The sequence below is a fragment of the Solanum dulcamara genome, chromosome 1, assembly GCF_947179165.1.
Source record: "Solanum dulcamara chromosome 1, daSolDulc1.2, whole genome shotgun sequence".
Lineage (NCBI taxonomy): Eukaryota > Viridiplantae > Streptophyta > Magnoliopsida > Solanales > Solanaceae > Solanum > Solanum dulcamara.
The window spans coordinates 5,777,268-5,791,879 of NC_077237.1; the positions used below are offsets into that span (position 1 = coordinate 5,777,268).

The following is a 14,612-nucleotide window of genomic DNA, read 5'->3' on the forward strand; positions in this document are numbered from 1 at the left end:
AACCCGTGACCTCCTGTTTTCAAGATTGATTAATATGCACAAGAAAAAAAAAAGATCTGTAGAAATTTTATTTGCTTTCTTTTAAACTTTTTTTCCTTTGGAGGAATGTTCATATGATAGAACGTACTATATAATATAGTCAACTTAATAGGCATCATATATTAATTAACCAGAAGGGAAAAATATATATTTTCTTAGAAGAATGTATAACTGTTTACTACCAAAATTTTGGTTGCCCTGTGTTTTGAGAGTTCAAATTATTCCAATATAAATAAAATATGCATGCTAGATGTAATATTCACAAATAGTCATTTTAATTCTCAACCTCTATAATTAAAATAATTAATGTCCTGGAAATATTTCAAAATCATGGACTATTTTTCAAAAAGAACACTGAAAAAGGGCAAGTAACCGCTACTTTTACGATTTCTTTTATATCTGCCTAAATCTTGACAAGAAAAGTTAGCTAATGCTCGTCTCGATGAAAAAACAGTCAATATTTAACGAGTAGTAAAAACATGAATAAATTGATTCGAATATCACCCGTGAACGTACTTTTATAATTTCTTCTCATCTACATAAATTTTAATTAAAAAAAGTTATTCAATGATCATTTTAATGAATAATAACAAATATTAGATAAAATAATCGAGACGTGAGCAAATTAGATTGGCCTATGTATTTTGTGTAGTATCCAAAAGTTTAATGTTTCCCAATCACGTTATTGTGCATGTGGGTTGATTGAGGGAATATATTAAAGAAGCATAGGGAATGTGGGAAGGGAAAATATGTAGGCTCTATGTGTGTGCAAATGGGACCTAAAATAAAATGTTTGTGGTACTCCACTAGCCACAACTATAGCCCCTTTTGACAGCACATTTTGACATAATTGCTTCTTTGGGGTCCATGATACAAATAATGTCAGAGGCGGATCTACGATGTAGTTTATTGATTTAGTTAAAAAAAATAATTTTAATTAATTAAATAAATAATTTTAAGTTTTATCTGATGGAGGCAGCCCCTCTATTTTGGATATACGAAAACCTTCACTCTACATACTAAAAAAAAATTGTACAACAGTACTAGAGGCATGACTATATATATATCAAGAGTTAGATCTGCTAAAAAACAAGGGCAGACTCAAGTGGTGTTAGTAGTTTACTAATATTCCGAGTTCATAAAACTTAAAATTTTGAATCTGCTTTTAATTATTTATGATGTATATGGATGGATACGGGTAAATACTATCCAAAATTTAAAGTTTGATATCCATACTTTGCTTGCAAATCTTTCTTTTTCTGAAACCCCTCATCAAACTTAACTATATGATTATGACCCACCTAGTCTGGACCTTTTGGGCTTCCTTGGGTCCATTTCTCTTCCTTTCTCTTTTTTTTTTTTTTTCTTTGGACCATGTTGGTTTTCATATTTTACTTCTTATTTCAAATTATTAGTACTTTCATGTCTCCATTCATGTGATAATATTGGATTGCTAAGTAAATAATTTAAGAATACTTTATCATTTCAATTTATGTAAAAGTATTTAGTGAATTAATTTATATTGTATTGTTTTTTAGGTACACATACATGTTGCCTTTTAGATTATGAATTCTAGCCCTTTTAAGCTATTGAATTATTAATTAATAATTTGTACATATCAAATGAATTTCTAAAACTAACTACAAGGTTTAATCAAATTAAAGCTCGTGGTTACTATAAAAAGCATTTTTTGAAGTGACTATGGTACAATATCATTATATCTTTGGACACCTTTGATGGAGAGGGGATCTAAAAGAAAGATTGACAAGCCTCTAGGTAGCACTCTTATGAAGAAGGGATATATGTGATACTTTGGGTGGATCCTGCCAATAAACGGGGGAGGGGATTACTAGGTGGAAAATTAAATTTTTATCAATAAAATAAAAATTCGGATAGTCAATCAGATTCCTTGATATTTTATATTTGACCTTAATTCTTGGGGAGGGGAGGGGGGGGGGGGGAGTTGAACAGAATTTGAAGAATGAACTAACATTACAACAAAATATATTTTTATTTTAGCAGTAATATTTATTGCCTTAAAAATATTTAGCGGTAATCGAGTTAACATCATGTATCTAGAGTCACTAAAATCTTTAGCAATATTTATATAAAATGTTGATTATAAATACTCATATTTATTATTATCTTGGAAATTTAGATACTTGCCTCCCAATTAAAGGTGGTTAATTTTAAGGATAAGGGTGGTGAATTTGTCTAGGAACATGAATAATTTTATCTTATCTCTCAAGACAAATGCCTCAAATTATTAAAAATATTTGTGTCTACCACCCATGAATAATCCACCAAGAAATTAAAGAGAAGGCAAAATAGAATATCAAAGAATGTAGCGGAATAATCAAAATTTGTTTACCTCAATAAAAAATAATATTAAAAAATATAAATTTACCCCATAGAAAATATAAATTTTGAACGGAGTTCGTCGTAAATTGACTTGCTTAATATGTATTCGACATATTTTTCGTCGAAAATTTTGATATTTGAAAGGTAACTTCAGTTAGAAATTTGCATTTTTTGGTAATGAATCATGAGTTCAAGATTTGAGAATGCATAACCCTTTAGTAGTAAGCATACTTACCTTTCAGTGGATCAATCTAACACGAATCAGAATTTTTATACATGCTTAAAGAAAAAATAAAATAAAATGTATCACTACTCAATTCATAAATGTATACAAATATCCATAACTAAAGTATAGGAAGGATGCATGTGATAAGGATGAGAAACTAACTTCATTTTAGGCAAAATTAGTACTCCATAGCTAAGCCTAATGTAACATAATTAGGTAAACTACAATGTCATATTTGTACCTTCTTTGTTTTTTGAAGAAAAATACTAAAATAGTCATATAAGTCTATAGTGTTGCATCAAACTTCACATTATTCACACTTTTTTTTTAGCTTTATATTTGGTGTTTACCTGTTCGACAGTGATATTAAAATTCGATTAATTTTAAATTTCACATATTATAAGATTTATTTTTAAAATCGACGCTCCCAACATAATTATTTTCAGCTTAAACCTGAAACCTCAAGATCTCGGACCATCCACTACTTCCTTTTCCCATTCATGGGCTTATCCGTCCAAGGGGGAAAGAAAATACCACCAGCTAATTAATAACTTTAATAAAAATGAAATGACATAACACAACAACTTTTTTGGCTTTTTGACTATGACCAAACATTTTTATGCTATTAATATATTTAGGATGTATTTGCCTCATTTTCGAAAGTTATTGATCTCATTTTTATGGACAGTTACGTGATCTTTTCCCCTAATCAAAGTGTTGAACCCATACACTCAATACATCCTAATATTATTTTTTTCCATTCTATATCTGATGCCCTGCTTTTGAATTCTGATTAATTTAGATTTCCATTACGAAAGGTTCATTAAAAGAAGAAATATTATTTATTATTTTTTTATTATCAAAGCTTAAATCTCAAAGCTATAATTAACAATAGATTAATTTTATTTGTTCCCACGACCCTTAGGGCTCTTTGGTTCAGAGACAAATAATATGAGATTAGTTATATTGAAATTAGTAATCACTACAATAAATAAAGGATATAAGGGTAAATATTAGTTGCAATAATATATTTGTCCCTATATTATAATTTAACGATAATAATAACTATGGTATTTATAACCACAACTCTCTATAAATGTCACTAAATGTTTTATCGACTTTGAATGTAATGATATCAATTCAATTACCGCGGCATATTTTTGTGACAATTTTAAAAATCGAATGCCATTAAATGTCTTTTTTATTGTAGTGAATGCTGACATTATTTCTCATGACATAATATATAAACATCTCCTTCGACTTGGCTTCAGTTTGCATTTATGTTCTCTAACTTTGGATGTACAGAAATAGACACTTAAATTTGTATAAAATTGAATATATAGATACATTAATCTTACGTAACGCCTACATGTAAATTTTGTGTCCTACATGCCTACATGTATTAGGTCATTATTCCACCTAATACATCCATCTTAATTTTGTTGAAGTTTGTCAATTTATCCAAGCATAGTGATCACATAGTGAAAAAGACTACAACTTTTTGAGCTTCCAAGAAGGGATTTTGTACTTGCACATAAAAACAAAGGTGTCAAGATTGTAAAATCCAAAAAAAAAACCATTAACATTCAAAGTAACTGGTAAACCAATGCTCATGGCAGCATACAATGTAACTAACTACTGATGCCATTTTTGAACGGCTCCCCTATCATAGGAAGCAATATCATCCTCTCCCCTTACCCTACAGTTTTGGTCCTATACATAAAAAAAATCATTTTTTATACAAAAAAAAAGAAAAAGAAAAGGGGTGTTCTATCTACTTATGTACATACAGAGAGAGAAAAAAAAAGAATTTTTTTAAGATAGAAATCATCAAGAATTGGGATTTTGTAATGGAAATGAAATGATATGCATCATTCATTTTCATGTGCTCTTCTTCTCTTCAATCCCCATATAACATATTGTGCTATTCATTCATCTTTTCTTCTGAAATCCTTATTATTACCTTAGCTTTCTAGGGTTTAGAGAAAAGGGGAGAAAGAAATTTAAAGCTCCTACCTTTATACAAATATATATATATATATATATATATATATATATATATATATATATATATATATACATAATGGTGTCTCTCCTTTTCTCATTTTAGTAATTTTTTTTTTTTTTTGCATGTATAAGGAATCATTTGCTTTTGGGTGTCTTTGACATATGGAATTGCTTTATCAGAACAAAGAAAAAGAAAGATAGAGAATATATAAAGAGAGTATGAGCTGATGTTTAATGGGTTCTTTCTTTTTCTGCTGTTATTCAATGGTCTTGCTTTCACCCCTTTCATAGTTTGTTGTGAAAAAAATCCAATTTTTTTGAATAATATATGTGCATTGTTTGAAAGGGGTTTGTGGGGGTGCTGAAAGATTAGGTTTTTTTTTGGTTTGAGGGTGAAATGTTGGCGTTGGTAGGGGGAGAAGGTGAAATGGAGCAAGAATTTGATGCAAAGTTAAAGATTCAGAACAATTCAGCTAATACTCAGAGATCTAAGAGCTTTTCATTTAGAGCACCACAGGAGAATTTTACAATTCAAGATTTTGAATTGGGAAAGATCTATGGAGTTGGTTCTTATTCCAAGGTCACTTCTTTTTTCTTTCTGTTCCTTATCTTTTATGTCCACTTTTTCAAAATTTTAACTTGGTAGCATTTCTATATTTTGTTTCAATTGCTCAAATTTGTGCTTAACTGTGAAAATTTTAACTTGTTAGCATTTATATGTTCTTGTGCTTTTTTTTGTCTCTTTCTGTTCCCCTCTCCAAGCTATTTTTTTCTGTTTAGAATGGAAGGGCTTGGTCACTAATTTTCTCTCTGTTGTCATTTTTACTGAATTCCACATGGCTTCCTTTATTTTTTGGTTTTATCTCTGTTTGCAGAAATTTTGTTTATAGTCCACTGAGAAAAATCTTTTTTTTTGTGTGTGTGGGGGTTTATCTTTTTTTGAAGTTTGTTCTGAATTTTTTGGTAAGTAGCTGTTCATTTGAAGAGATTTATACTCATATAAAACCTATGCTTCATGGCATGAAATTATGTTAGGGATGTCTAAAGATCATTCATTTGCCTTTGGTGTAAAGAGAATTCTCATTTGTATTGGTAGATTGTGTAATCTAATTAATGATTTTGGTTGAACCACAATTTTAGTGTGTTAACATAATTTTTGACACGTCCTTGGTGTGTTGTATTTGGAATATGTCTGATTTGTCAAAAAGAAGGAGAAGAACAAGAAACTTGGTGTCATTAATTGAAGATCACACTCCTAGTGTAGTGCTCCAAATTGTCCAATGTGCGATCGAGTGTCTAGCTGGTTAGCCTTTAGTAGTAACTAACAAGAATCTTCTGAGATGTGTTCTCTATTCCTTTCATCTTTCCACTTTTTCTTTAGGATAGATTATGGATATAATTAAAGTACATGAACTCAAATGGTGGTGTCAATGCTTAATTTATCGACATGTCAAATTGAGCTTTACCATTTAAATTATTTACCCTCTATGATGTATCAGGTTGTCAGAGCAAAAAAGAAAGATACTGCAAATGTTTATGCCTTGAAGATCATGGACAAAAAGTTCATCACTAAGGAAAATAAGACTGCTTATGTGAAACTAGAGCGTATTGTACTTGATCAGTTAGATCATCCCGGCGTTGTCCGACTATATTTCACCTTTCAAGACACTTTTTCACTGTGTGAGTATTTTATATATTCTTCATTAGAGTATTTTCCGCCATTTTGTCTGCACTCTTGTTGATCTTTGGTTTGTCTAATTTAATTGTATTTGTCTATATTATGAAGACATGGCGCTCGAGTCTTGTGAAGGTGGAGAGCTTTTTGATCAAATAACAAGGGTAAGTAAATGAAGAACCTTGATGCATGTACTCTTCTTGTTGTTATATGAAGTGTCCCAAATAGAACCTGGTGCAAAAAGAAAAATGGAAGTTCCTGTCAACTCGTGAACCTTTTGCAGAGTATTACAAATATGGATATTGTACTTCTTTGAATGAAAGCTGAATGATTGAGTTCCTCAATGTTAGATATTCTGCTAATACGACATAGAATCTGCTCATCCCACATAGGCTGAAATCTAGCCATCAAAAAAAAGTTTCTATTCTATACTCCTTGATGGTCTGGAAGGTGTCTGTTGCTATGTTATTCTTTCCAACTTCCCAAAAGAATGAACATCTTCTCAAACGCTCCTTGATTATTCTGTTTTCAACTTCCCAAAAGAACGAACATCTTCTCAAATGCTCCTTGTATATTCTGTTTTTTCCTGTCGAACATTGGTATTTTCATGAATTTATTGAAAATGTTTCCATCCTTTCGTCAAAGTGTTTCCTTTCTCTAAAGTTTGTGACTACATGTATGATGTGCTGATATTCTTGTTTGATTGGCTAGCAAGAGTATCATGAACAATGTACTTTTAACTTGGTGGGTGCAGAAAGGCCGTTTGTCTGAAGACGAAGCACACTTTTATGCAGCTGAAGTTGTAGATGCTCTTGAATATATACATAGTATGGGGTTGATTCATCGAGATATTAAGGTATTTCACAATGTGGACTGTTACGTGATAAATATATGGCGTGTGAAGATTCTGACAGTTCTCTTATTGGCAGCCAGAGAACCTGCTTCTTACTTCAGATGGACATATTAAAATTGCAGACTTTGGCAGTGTAAAGCCAATGCAGGATAGCAGAATAACAGTCCTTCCGAATGCTGCATCAGGTAAATATTGCTTTCTACGAGGACACTTCCTCAAAATTGGATTCACATTGACCCGATGAGAGTATGCTGTCGTCTTGATCATTATTGAATCATTGGTTGTTCTTTCTATCCAGATGACAAAGCATGTACTTTTGTGGGAACAGCCGCTTATGTCCCTCCTGAAGTTTTAAATTCTTCTCCGGCCACTTTTGGGTATGGAACTCTATGCTTGGAAAATCCAAAGCCTTTTTCTTCTTTGTATTTCATTAGACATATCTTATTCTTCCATTTTATTTTTTTATTACTTCTTGTTTTTATTACCTTTTGCTTAGTTTATCGAATTATATGTTATTGCTATTGGTTTTTTTTCTCCATTATTTTCAGAATGGCTTCTTCATTATTGCATTTCCTTTTCATACTTCTTTTTATATGCATGAAGGGGAGCCTTGGAGTAACTGGTAAAGTTGCTGCCATGTGACCAGGAGGTCACGGGTTCAAGCCTGGAAACAGCCTCTGGCAGAAATGCAAGGTAAGGCTGCGTACAATAGACCCTTGTGGTCGGGCCCTTCCCCGGACCCTGCGCATAGCGGGAGCTTTAGTGCACCGGGCTGCCCTTTTTTTTTACTTCTTTTTATATGCATTACTTGGGCCAAGGGTCCTTCCGAAACAACCTTCCTACCTTCACAAGGCAGGGGTAAGGCTGCGTACGCATTACCCTCGCCAGACTCCACTTGTGGGACTACACTGGGTGTGTTGTTGTTGTTGTGTTTCCTTAGACATAGGTTGTAGGTCTATCTCTGCATGTCTGTCCTTTTAATTTTTTACTGCTTGATCATATTAGCTTCTAGATTTCTTTTTATTGTGTATTGTATTTGTCTAACATCATTATTCGTTTTGGATATGTCCTACCAGAAATGATCTTTGGGCACTTGGCTGTACATTGTATCAAATGCTTTCAGGAACTTCTCCGTTTAAAGATGCCAGCGAGTGGCTCATCTTCCAGAGAATCATTGCCAGAGATATTAGATTCCCAAATTATTTTTCAAATGAAGCCAGAGATATTATTGATCAGCTGCTGGTAAGCTATTATTTCGTATTTAATATTCACTTCCATCCTGTGGTTTCTCTTTTTGCTTCCCCTATTATGTTAGCTTTTTTTTTCATTTTATGTTTTATACTTTATATTTCTCCATTTGACTGAATTTTCATCTATAAACAGTGTTGTCTCTGCTTTAACAACATTCCTTCCTGAAGTGAGGGATGACCAGCTTTGTTTGTGGAATTATAATATTCCTGATCATTTTTCGTTACTTGAATCTATTATTATCCAGTACTGGAAAAGAAAGTTGCTGGTATTTTGTGGAGCTTTTGTGCAAATATGAGCAACATGTTACATTGTCTTTCACTAGTTCCTATGAAGTTTCAGGTTGTAGAACTTTAGGTTGGTGCACGCTAGGGTGTGGCCTTGTGTTCAATGAAATAGGTTGAGAACCACGAAGTCTCGGGTTTAATTCCCAACTGAGGAAAAAACTCAAGGTATTTTCTTCCATTTATCCAAGCCTTGGCGGACAGAGTTACCTGGTAGCTGTGCCGGCGGGAGGCAGCAGCTACCCTGTGGAACTAGTCTAGGTGTGCGTAAGCTGGCCCAAACACCATGTTTACTACAACAAACAACAACATACCCAATGTAATCCCACAAGTGTTGTATCGGGAGGGTGGTGTTATGCAGACCTTAACCCTACCTTGAAGATAAGGTTGTTTCCGATAGATGCTCGACTCAAGTAAAGTCATATCAAAGCAAGTTTGAAAAGGATATACAGTAATGAATAATCCATGTTGAAAACAATGGAGTATGTTTGTTGGTATGTTAGATATATCTTCATATTCGTGTTCTCTATTATGCTGATTGACTGAAATGCAAAAACAACTCAGGATACTGATCCTAGCAGAAGACCTGGTGCTGGACCTGATGGTTATGCTTCCTTGAAAACTCATCCTTTTTTTAGTGGGATCGATTGGGAGAATTTGCGGTCACAGACCCCTCCAAGGCTAGCCATGGAGCCAAAAGTATGTCATTCGTTTTGCTTTAAGTTTTACGTCCTACTTGCCCCAGCAGATAGTTCTTTTCCGGTTAAACAGTTCTAGTATTATTGAAGTGCTATTTGAATCATTTAGGCCCCGTCAACTCATAGCAGTGGTGATGAGCAAGACCCTTCATGGAATCCATCGCACATTGGAGATTGTTCAGTTAGACCTAACGATGGAAACGGTGGTGCTGCATCAACTTCTGAAGCTGGTAGCAGCATCACCAGGCTTGCATCAATCGATTCCTTCGACTCGAAATGGTAGGTCCATGAGCTTCTGCAATGAAAAACACTCTGGTATATTTCGGATGCAGTCATCTTTGTTAACCTTTTTAATAGAGTTCTGTATTTCCATAAGGACCAAATGCTCTCTCTCGCTCTCTTCCTATTTGATAACTAAGTCGTGTCACTTGTTTCTTGTGATGGCATCAATAGGAAGCAATTTTTGGATCCTGGTGAATCCGTGCTCATGATCTCGATGGTGAAAAAGTTACAGAAGCTCACAAACAAGAAAGTTCAGCTAATCCTAACAAATAAACCAAAGTTGATTTATGTAGATCCCTCAAAGTTAGTGATCAAAGGGAACATTATATGGTCCGACAATCCTAACGACCTTAGTATTCAAGTCACAAGTCCTTCTCAGTTCAAGATTTGTACAGTTAAGTCCTTTCGCTTTTCCTGCATATTACCTTGTTAATCAAGTTTTTGTTACTTTAGCCAAGACATGTGGAGTCTTAACTCGTTTCTGCTATCTGTGTGCATTCATCTTGTGATCATTACAGCCAAAGAAAGTTATGTCATTCGAGGATGCTAAAAACCGAGCACAACAGTGGAAAAAGGCAATTGAAGCTCTCCAGAACCGGTGATTCTGGTCTTTTTGTTGTTTTGACTACACATTCTTTGCAAACATGAGGAACTTGTAGAGCGAACAGGATCCAGAAACAGTTGTGGATTCTCCCAAAGAATTTCTTATCAACATCACTCAATTTTACAGCTTTACTCTCTCTAGTAGAAATTTTCACCACACTTGTTATCCTTGGATGAAGCTCACTACTATTTACACAATCACATTTGTATGTTTACAGACTTGTAAAGACACAGTTTCAATTGAAAGAACTTGGTGAGCTGATTTTATCAGCTATTTTGCTCCCTATTATTTCATTGCTCAAGCAAACTGTTTGTGGAACCTAGGAATCATAAATATACACTAAAGCTGATGCAACAACAACATACCCACGAAAATCTCATAAGTGAAGTCTGAGGAAGGTATAGTATACTCGGATTTTACCCCTACCTTTCGGAGGTAGAGAGACGGTTTTCGAAAGATCCTAACTCAGGTATATTACAGCAGAAGAAATTCATGATTATGCTTCATCAAGAACATCATGTCTCAAAAAGTTTACATAACCATTTACAATCCAACATAGGGATGTAGTTGCCCAAGAGACACCTTGTACCAAAGAAATAGAAAATTTGGCCAAGTGATTAACTGAATTGAAAGTCCTTAGGTATATGCACAAAATCAACATGATCTAACATAGAAGCTAGGGGTAAAGTTTTCATACAGCAAACGGGATTGGGATCCATGAACATGAAGCAAGGCTATCAAAAGCAACAACTCCAATACTTGCTCTCCTCGTACATCATTTAAACCTGCATCAAGATATTCATTATTTTCAAACAAGGCTTTTATGAGGTTTATTCGACAGTATTTTCTAAATACGCCAATGTTTGGGGTTTATTTAAGGAAATATTAAACAAATTCCATAATGTTAAGAACTAATTACATCCTATTTTTATTCTTTTTCAAATTATAAAAATCTCTTAAATTTGGTGAAATCCAGATACATCCCAAAAGGTATACATCGCGTAAAATGATGTATCCGATCGATATATTGCGTAAAGTGATGTATCCGACGTCTTGATACATCAAAAAAAGTGATGTATTCGATCGATACACGCGTATAGTGATATATACAACGTCCTGATATATCACAAAAAGTGATGTATATGACCGATATCTGAGAATAAGAGAGAATAAGGATTTTTGTAATTTTTTCAAATGATAGAAAATTTAAAGAATTTGGTCAAATAAATTATGTATTTAGATAATTTTATGTTCTTACACAAATTGTGTGTTTTCAAATTTCTTAACTAAAACTGTGCTTAATAGTTTCTTTCTGTCTGTAGAAATAAAAAGATTGAGGGTAACAAGCCGTAGTATTGACACAACTTCTTGTTTCACTCTCAACTCTTTTCACGCCATTAAAACCGTTAAGAGCTAAGGTTTTGATACAATCTGTCTTGCTATGCTGTAGTTGCGCTTCATTAAACAAAGGTAAAAGTTAAGTCCCTAATCTCTCTTTTCGTTCAGCCGTGTATTAATTAGGTAGTGTTGAGATGCCCCTTACCTGTTTGTTAAAATGACTGAAAGAGATTTGAATTTATTTTCTGTGTAAAATTTACAATTCCCATTATTAAGTCTCAGTTGTAAACATAAGTTGAAGCAATACCGAAAGTAATGTGAAATTCACTGAGTTATTTCCATAATAAATCATCTCTGAGCCTATGTTGATCCGAATCTCCAAAAATGTTGTTGTACTCGTGTTAGACAATACGCACCTGTCGACATTTTTTGAAAAATCCAAGCAACACAGCTCTGGGCGGTACTTTTGAACAGGAGATTGAAGGGGAAGTCATGTGTTTTGCTATAAAATTCAATTGACTTGTAACTCTATTTCATTTATCTATAAATTCTCAAATGAGGGAAAGGTTATCAATGTCTATGCTCGTCTTTCGTTCTAGGTCATTATTTTTCATGGCGGCAACCAAATTGATGACAATCTCAATAGCACTCGCTGCTCTTTCTGCATCAGCAGCAACCATAGGTGTTGTGTTTTGGAGAAGAAAGACGAGGACTGATGAGGAGAAAATCCGAGAGTTGGAAAAATCTTTGAAGGCTGCATTGCAAAATTGCAGTGCTGAGAGGCAAGGTCGCATTAGAGCTGAACAAGCATTGAGGAAAGTGGCCAAGTCAAATGATTCTAGTGATTCATATCCCTTGTCACCTATTGCAATCACTCGGTCATGCTTCTCCACGAGGTACCTTTTTCTTTTCCGAAAATGTATCTTACACTATTGAAAATAGTATAAAAATATCAATTTATTAGACTTAAAATATCTTTCACATCCACTTTAACTCCAAAAATGATCTTTTCTTTAACGAAAAATGACATTTTAGGCTCAATAGATGGATGAGAGGCATTTTTGTATCATTTTCAATAGTTCCAGGGCATTTTATACCATTTTTCATAATTAAAATTCTGTTAAATAAATTTTGACTTATAATTAATTTTAAATAATTAAATTGTAACCAATAGATGGCCGACAAGTGTTTAAAAAAATAATTTAATTAAAAAATTTTAAATAAATTTTGATTTATAATTAATTTTAAATAATTAAATTATAACAAATAGATGACCACCACTTGTTTAAAAAAATTATTTAATTAAAATTTTATTAAATAAATTTTGATTTATAATTAATTTTAAATAATTAAATTGTAATCAATAGATGGCCACCACGTGTTTAAAAAGTTTATTCAAATTATCTAATTAAAATTTTTTAAAATAAATTTTGATTTTTAAATAATTAAATTGTAACCAATAGATGATCGCCACGTGTTTAAAAAATTTATTCAAATTATCTAATTAAAAATTTTTTAAATAAATTTTGATTTTTAAATAATTAAATTGTAACCAATAGATGATCGCCACGTGTTTAAAAAAATTATTTAATTAAAATTATGTTAAAAGGACCTAAAATGCCCTCGAATTATTGAAAATGATACTAAAATGTCATTTTTCTATTAAAGAAAAGGTCAGTTTTTGACCTAAAGGTGGATGTAAGGCATTTTAGACCCAATAGATGGATGAGGTTTTCCAATAGTTGAAGGGTAAATACTAGACGCCCTTTACCGTTTTCTTTTTTAACATTGTGTTTTCTTGTATGGATTGTTAATATAGATGGCAATGTAAATAATATGTTGTGGCACTAATAATTGTGATTAGGAATGGGACTCCGAGGCAACCTTTGATTGTACCAGTTGCTAAAGCATGTCTAGTATTTGATCCAACTCGAGTTCCACCTGCATCTCTTGAAGGTCTTGAAGGCTATTCACATTGTTGGATAATCTATGTGTTTCATCTAAACACGGATCTTGACAAGTTATGGAAGCATCCATCACGGTCTAAGTTCAAGGCAAAGGTAAGAGTACCAAGGCTGAAAGGAGAAAGGATGGGGGTCTTTGCGACTAGATCTCCTCATCGCCCATGCCCTCTAGGCCTTACTGTTGCAAAGGTTGATGTTGTGGATGGGAATAAAGTTTACATATCTGGTGTTGATTTAGTTGATGGAACTCCCGTCCTTGACATCAAGCCATATCTTCCATACTGTGATAGCATCCCTGGTGCAATGGTCCCCGATTGGGTAAAGGCGGATAATATGTTAGCTATCACATCTGTTAACTTCTCTCACGACTTCTCTGCCTCTCTGAACCATTGTTGGTCAAGAAAAATGCAAAACAAGAAGAAAACTGAGATATCACTCTATACATCTCCTACTGAATTTCAAAACTTAATTCAACAAGTGCTGTCATGGGACATACGATCAGTATCTCAGAGAATTCGTCCTCACAAGACTGAAAATAGCAGCACGAATAATGTAACACCTGAAGACGATGACAGTCAAGAGGAACTTCATTTTCCTGACGATATTGTTTACCACCTTATTTTGGAAGGCCTTGACACCTCCTACAAAATTGACTATGACGGCAATGTTCATGTTGAAAAGATTGAACCTTGCATTCCAAACTGAAAAAAGTTATGCAATTTCATGACAAGAAAAGGCATATTGGTTTGTGCATTACCAAAGCTAGTTAGTTAACTTTTTCATGTTGTACTTTTATCCTCTGTAACATGAATCATGTAGGGTACTGCTGGTCTAAACCAACTTCTTTTTTGGAGTTTTACAATCATGGCTTCCGCGATATAACTTTTCCTTGTGCAGCTACCAGATAATTGATCCTGGTAGTGATAATTTTGCAGTGTGAGTCTGTAATATTGTTATCTTGTCTTCCATCTATCGAAGTGATACCTTATAGAGAATTATCGCGTCTGCAGGTTGATCCTGTTGTCATAGAACT

At 33.4% G+C, this 14,612-nt stretch overlaps 2 protein-coding genes across 2 annotated transcripts; both read left to right on the forward strand.

Annotated features, from left to right (window-relative positions):
• The first annotated feature begins 4,728 nt into the window (after window positions 1-4,728).
• On the forward strand, window positions 4,729-10,550 carry LOC129899546 (3-phosphoinositide-dependent protein kinase 2-like). Its single transcript, XM_055974551.1, has 11 exons — window positions 4,729-5,213; window positions 6,133-6,313; window positions 6,420-6,472; window positions 7,063-7,164; window positions 7,238-7,346; window positions 7,460-7,538; window positions 8,238-8,403; window positions 9,258-9,392; window positions 9,501-9,670; window positions 9,845-10,067; window positions 10,192-10,550. The coding sequence occupies exons 1-11, from the start codon at window positions 5,031-5,033 to the stop codon at window positions 10,273-10,275; spliced, it is 1,485 nt and encodes a 494-aa protein (XP_055830526.1). The 5' UTR covers window positions 4,729-5,030; the 3' UTR covers window positions 10,276-10,550.
• Window positions 10,551-11,758: 1,208 nt separating this feature from the next.
• LOC129899556 (uncharacterized) lies at window positions 11,759-14,444 on the forward strand. The gene is made up of 2 exons (XM_055974562.1): window positions 11,759-12,511; window positions 13,480-14,444. The coding sequence occupies exons 1-2, from the start codon at window positions 12,171-12,173 to the stop codon at window positions 14,282-14,284; spliced, it is 1,146 nt and encodes a 381-aa protein (XP_055830537.1). The 5' UTR covers window positions 11,759-12,170; the 3' UTR covers window positions 14,285-14,444.
• Window positions 14,445-14,612: the final 168 nt, after the last annotated feature.

What these genes read in the sequence shown, in the direction of transcription:
- LOC129899556 (XM_055974562.1), top strand. Translation starts at nt 12,171, where the DNA reads ATGAGGGAAAGGTTATCAATGTCTATGCTCGTCTTTCGTTCTAGGTCA. An exon ending in CGGTCATGCTTCTCCACGAG is followed by an intron (nt 12,512 to 13,479) that starts GTACCTTTTTCT and finishes AATTGTGATTAG; the next exon opens with GAATGGGACTCCGAGGCAAC.
- LOC129899546 (XM_055974551.1), top strand. Translation starts at nt 5,031, where the DNA reads ATGTTGGCGTTGGTAGGGGGAGAAGGTGAAATGGAGCAAGAATTTGAT. An exon ending in TTTTTGATCAAATAACAAGG is followed by an intron (nt 6,473 to 7,062) that starts GTAAGTAAATGA and finishes TGGTGGGTGCAG; the next exon opens with AAAGGCCGTTTGTCTGAAGA. An exon ending in ATATTATTGATCAGCTGCTG is followed by an intron (nt 8,404 to 9,257) that starts GTAAGCTATTAT and finishes AAAACAACTCAG; the next exon opens with GATACTGATCCTAGCAGAAG.